General features: G+C 35.6%; 1 protein-coding gene across 1 annotated transcript; it reads left to right on the top strand.

The window, feature by feature from the left end:
• The first annotated feature begins 2,561 nt into the window (after positions 1 to 2,561).
• On the top strand, positions 2,562 to 5,157 carry LOC107490416 (NADH dehydrogenase [ubiquinone] 1 beta subcomplex subunit 10-B). Its single transcript, XM_016111197.3, has 3 exons — positions 2,562 to 2,949; positions 3,898 to 3,956; positions 4,890 to 5,157. Exons 1-2 carry the CDS (start codon positions 2,661 to 2,663, stop codon positions 3,927 to 3,929), a joined length of 321 nt encoding a protein of 106 aa, XP_015966683.1. The 5' UTR covers positions 2,562 to 2,660; the 3' UTR covers positions 3,930 to 3,956; positions 4,890 to 5,157.
• Positions 5,158 to 6,102: the final 945 nt, after the last annotated feature.

Here is a 6,102-nt window from a genome sequence, read left to right as displayed (position 1 = left end):
AGTCCCTTAAATAATTTCATTAAATTAAAACAGTCCCTCAAACACTTTTCATTAAATTAAATCGATACTTAGAACGTATTATCGTATATCAATATCATCCTTACCTTCTGCATATCCGAGATGAAGCACCATTTGTTCTCCCTGTAGTCTCCCAAATCCTTGTGCATTAGCTCCAGGAACCACTGCTAATTATCTTTATTTTTCACATTGACAATAGCATAAGCAATTACAAAGATGTGATTGTTAGCATCTTATCCACATGCTGTGAGGATTTGACCCCATGCAATGTCTTCAGAAACGCTCCATCCAGTCCTATCAAAGGTCTACAACCTGCCTTAAACCCCTCTTACAATCATCAAGACAGACATAGAATCGTTCAAACAGGGGTGGACTCTCGGACATGGGGATGACACCAACTTGTATTGTGGATCCGGGGTTGCTAGTCAGTAGTTCATTAGCATAGTCCCACAACAACCCATACTATGCTATTTCATCACTCTCTACAACTTTTCTAGCAGCTTTCAAGGCTCTAGTAATACATGTGCTATTCAAATACATATTACACTTTCTTACAAACCAGTCATAAACCTCTCGGTGCTTCATAGTGGAATATTTTCTAAGTTTAGGTACTAATTTACTAAGTGTCCATGTTTGGGTGGCAGCTCTATTCTTCCTCCTTCTTGGACAGGTGTGACTATCAATTAGAGTTTTAATTTGCCAAGATCCGTCTTGTTTGTTACATGCACAATATATAACCCATGGACAATCTTCAGTCTAACAAACAGCTCTAACTCTAACTTTATCATTCTTTACGAATGAAATATTTTTACCCCACTGAATTGTGTAATCCCTTGTGGCTTGCATAAATTCAGCCTTTGACTAAAATATCATACTAACCTCAAATTTCAAAAGTCCAAACTTAGTTTTCTCATTAAATTGAGGGTATACCGTTGGTGATTCCTCATCAGAGTCCAACTGTTTACCAGAATCTTCTGAATGCCATGAGTCAACATCTGAGTCACCTTCAAGGTCATCATCATCCTCATCTAAATCTGCCAAGAAAAAGTTCAACACATAAGCTAACCTAATCAGTTGCCAAATAAATTAATTAACCAATAACCCTAAGGAAGTAAACATACCAGAGTCAGAGCTTTGTTCATCTTCAGAACCCTAGCTCTCTTTATTGTCGTACTTCTTTTCGTAGTTCTCTTTCTGCTTTTCGTTGTCGTTCAACCTCCCGCTCGAGCTGCTCTAATCGGCCGTGATGTCCATGTATCAACCCTAATATTTCCGTCAGATGTGGAGGTCCTTTATCCTCGGGTGGGTGGACTTCTGAGTTAATCTGTCCTGTGGTGGAGGCAATGTAAGTGTTAGGTCGTCGTTGTGAGGCTCTGGTTCCAACTCGAATGCCGTATGGCCGTCTTCAAATTGACTGTCCGTCATATGTAGGTGTAAACTTCCAGGTCTCCGACAACAGCACCAATATTCCGAGGGGTTACCTAAAACTGGGTTGTATTTGGGTCTGACGTGAGGTTCAGACTCCTTCTCAGGCAGTATCCGACTTGTGCTGGTGTCGAAGTGCCGTCGTCCGAGTTCTCGTGAGGAGATAGGAGTGGTATCTACAAGAGACTCATATGCTTAAGTTAAAAAAGAATTTAGGCAGGTTTTTAGGAGATTGGGCTCTAAGTATACCAGAGAGTGTCAATGTATTTATAGTAGAGTATATAATCACATTTTAGAGTAGTTTCACCTTTATTGGTGGCTAACTGTTCCCTTTTTCTAAGGAGTTTGTTGAGATCTTCCTTCTAAATAAGTGGGATATATCTTGGGGGAGTAGTTACTGATTCGAATAAGTATGGTTGAACTGTCTTTGTGGCGCCCGATCTCTATGAGGTTAAGTAGTAGTGGAGGAGGCCACCTTGATTAGGTGGACTTTTATTCTTTTTAGGTCTGATTTTATAATTTTAGGTTGGAGTATGAATAATACCTATATATAAAAAATATAATTGAGATATAATACATAAAAATATAATTTCTTATATTATATTAAAAGAATGTTCGTAATAATTACTATATCACTTTCAAGTAGACTGAATTTAATCTATCAAACTTTCAGCAATTGATAATTAAGGTTTAAACATTTTTTAGGGATAAAATTGCGGTATAAAATTTTAATTGCCCTGTTAGATAGTTGTTAGAAACTCTAGTATAACTCCCTAACATGAGTTAAATTGAATAAATTAAAATTTCAATTATTAAATTAAGGTTTGAGTCAAATTTTAGAAATCAATTTAATCTTTAACTCAAATAGAATATAGCAAAAAATGTCTAGTAGTAATCTTAGCAGCAAGACAAATTATTCAGTAATTTAATTAGAAACATATAGTTTTTTTTATAGCTCTTAAACTTATAAATTAAGAACTTATTCGTTACGAATTTAAATTAATAAATTGTTAAACCCTAACAATTATTTAAACGGACGAAAGGGTTTTTTTAATTTCCTTCCAGGAAACAAAATGGGCCTTTAGACACAGAGGCGAAGAATGTGAGCCCAACAAAATGAAAAGCTAGAAGGAAAAGAAGAAACCCCAGTACCGACGACGAAGACAAGTGAAGCAGCATAAGTGAGAACAGAGGAAGCAAGCAGAAAGGAAAGAAGAATGGGAAGAAAGAAGGGGTACGTGGAGTTCGATGAGTCGCCGCCGGACGACTTCGACCCGGAGAATCCGTACAAGGATCCGGTGGCTTTCTTGGAGATGAGGGAGCACATTGTCAGAGAGAAGTGGATCCAGATCGAGAAGGCTAAGATCATCAGGGAGAAGCTGCGATGGTGCTACCGCATCGAAGGCGTTAACCACCTTCAGAAATGCCGCCACCTCGTTCAGCAGTACCTTGATTCCACCCGCGGCATTGGTTGGGGCAAGGACGGTCGCCACCCTTCTCTCCACGGTACCCTTTCCCTTCCCCCTTCTACCTTTCTCTTTGTTTAGGTCATTGATTATAGGGTCCTGAATTCAAAATTACGTTAATACTTGCTCGTTATTAGTGATTTCTCATTATGAATATGCACGGGGTTTTGCCAATTATTGAATGCGATGAACGTAATTTGGGTTTGGGGTATTGGAATTCGTGCAAGAGAAACTTGCTTTGAGGAATTGGATATTTTACATTCATGGAAGATAATTTGGGCTTCTCTTGTTTAATACACAAGGGGTTTTGTGAATTGTTAAGTGGTGCGTGTGTAATATATGCCTAGCTGTGCCTTTTTGTTGCTCATTTTTGAGCGTGTGTCTCTTGATTATTTCATTTCTCATGCTTGTTTGATTTTTATATTCGAATTCGGTCCTCTTTTTATTGTTGTTTGTAAAGGTTTCATTTTCATGATGGAGGAAAGATGGGATAGTAAGTGACTGGATTAATTCCAATATTTCTTTGGTTAATGGATAACCAATCCAATTTTATCTGATTCTGCTTATCTGCTGAAATAAATTTGGAAAAGAAAAGGCACTTAACAAATATTTTTTTCATGGTCAATGGAATAGAGTTATCAAGTAGGTGTATGCGATTTATCTCAAGTTGTGATTGTTTGTAGCTGATGGATGAAATGGTATGTTTTGGGTAATTTGTATCCCATATTTGATGGATGGTACATAGTATTATATTCTGATAAATATGGAAATGGAAAAGAAATGAATACGCGTATTTTCTTTTTCTTATTTTTGACTAACATAATGTAGAAGAATCAAATTAAAACTCACCCTATAATGTTATAGCTGGAAAGATCTGGAACAATATGCTTTGTGGTTAATCCTTTCAGTTACAATTAATTGTCTTCTACTCTGCCCTTTGGTGCTTTTTGTGATGATTCCTTTTGCTTTGTTTTATTTTCTGAACTAGGTCCAAAACCTGAGGCTGTTGAGTCTGAATGACTAGACTGTCCTGTGGATAAATAAACGGTAATTTCAAACTTCATTTCTGTTTCTCTTATTTACTTTTCTATATATGTAAAAATATTATTAGGCAAATCGTAGAGAAGGAAATAATTGTACCAATGACGGAAAATGCCAATGCTGAGTAGAAATCCCTTTATGTTGTTACTAGTCAGTTATGTTTCCGACTTTTAAAGAATTTGATTTGCTTATTTGAAGTTTGGGATGCTCAATAACAACTTGTGATTGAGCAAATCCCAAACTTTGGTTGAGAGAGTAACTACGCATCATTTACGATTTGACGTGCACAAGAATATAAAGATCAACTTTCATGAAGGGCTATGGTTTGATCGTTGTCACCAAAGACCTCTCAATTTAGATTCTCTAATTTCTAAAATTTATTTAAAGAGAAAATTGATGCAGTTGACTGGTGTGACAGTAGTAAGGTGGATTACTGTTGAGTTAAGTTGTGAGAAATTATATATTTATAGCTTAAAATGAATTGGTGTTGATAGTAAGGAAAACATTATATTGAGCATCCACTAATTTTGGATTTTTGCCCCACTGCAATTTCATAAACTTGATAATGACAAATAATTGGTGTTATTTGGTATATTTGGTGGGGAACGTTTGATTGCTTAATTTGATGGGTTTTTTTTTTTTAATTAGAAGCACATGTTATTTTGTTCTTTGACATATTTTTCAATGTGGTTGAGAAGCCAGAAAGTTGAAACTTCTGCATAATGAAGCCTCTTTGACCAAATAAAGAATCTTAAACATAGTGCTTTTGGAATTTGTTGCCTTAATTGTATTTATTTCAAAAGGCACTAGTAATATTTGCATGTCCTTTAACTATAGGTTATGAACTCAAATATCATTGTAGTCTCATTTCCAAAGAATCTATCATTTTTAACATGATTTTGCGGATGTGAACAAAAATTGATTTTGGTTCTTTTGCAGGGAGATTGATTACGAAACTGATCATATTGCTGAAATCAAATACAAGGAGAAGTGCCTATGTTGGAGTTCTTGTGTTCTTTTTTCCTTACAACTCTATTTTGGCCTGGCTTGGGCTATTTTCCCTTGGCTTTAGTAGGCTCTTTGCTTCTTAGCATGCAAAAATGTAAACAAATTTGGTCCATCAGATTATAAAATAAATTTCTCTAGTTTCTTCTTGTGTGATCTCAGGGTGCATTAATAATAATACGATTTCTGTGTGTTCTGTGTATGGTATGGTCCATTCCTAATACTCAACAAAGACTTCAATGTGACTTTTTACTCCTTAGTTTTTCCCTTGAGTTGTTTCATGCGTATATTGAACACCATGACATTTCTCTTCTGCAATGATGCTAATGGTGGTGCTGTTGCATGTGAATTCAAAATGTAGAGGAAACTGTTTCTAAGAGGTATATAACCAATTATGCACTTTGAATTGAAATCAATGAAAGACTGAATTAAGCCGTTACTCTGAAATTTTGTTATCGACTATTGAGCCAAGTAGAGGAAATAACATTAAAGAAAGATAAATAATTTCTAGATTCCAAGGAGGTTAAGTTAATGTGAGCCTCGTTCAACATTACCATTGTATACATATCATAAATAACATTAGAAACGATTGTGAAGGAACTTCTCTTAAATCTGTTCTCACATTGATCATTAAAACTAAATATTACTTTATTTGTTTCTAATAATTTCAATGGCAACATCATTAAGATTGACAGTCAAAAAAAGATTGACAGTATCAATGCTGTAAAGAATATAAATAAATTCAACAATACAGCAGCAGCAAATGTTTATTTTCCTCTTGAAATAATACAAGGTTGAGTGAGTGAAGAAGCTAAACAATAAGATCATGTCTCTTTCTGAAAGATCTCTTCTCTTGGGTAAGCAAAAGGATGATGTTCTTTTCCCTTAATTGGCATAACTCGAAAACCTGAAAACATGCATGATCAAGAAGAAAGTAAGTAGGACTTGTTTGATATAAAGAATGGAAGAGACAAACCTGTGAAACATGCTGCTTTGAAAAAATTCTACGAAAGAAAACATGATCTGCAACTGCAAAGGAGAAAAGGTAACAAAAGAAAAGAAGTGAAAATTGGAGCTCCCTTCAATCCAATGGATGAGCTAAGCAGGCGGATTGAGTTGCTCTCATGTCATGCATCTGGCGAAACTT

Source organism: Arachis duranensis, chromosome 5, assembly GCF_000817695.3.
Source record: "Arachis duranensis cultivar V14167 chromosome 5, aradu.V14167.gnm2.J7QH, whole genome shotgun sequence".
Lineage (NCBI taxonomy): Eukaryota > Viridiplantae > Streptophyta > Magnoliopsida > Fabales > Fabaceae > Arachis > Arachis duranensis.
The sequence above is the reverse complement of the archived record's forward strand: the minus strand, read 5'-3'. Positions and strand labels throughout refer to the sequence as shown.

Bases quoted from the DNA above. Each gene is read 5' to 3' on its own strand.
- LOC107490416 (XM_016111197.3), top strand. From the start codon at position 2,661: ATGGGAAGAAAGAAGGGGTACGTGGAGTTCGATGAGTCGCCGCCGGAC. The intron at 2,950-3,897 runs GTACCCTTTCCC...TTTCTGAACTAG, and splicing joins TCGCCACCCTTCTCTCCACG to GTCCAAAACCTGAGGCTGTT.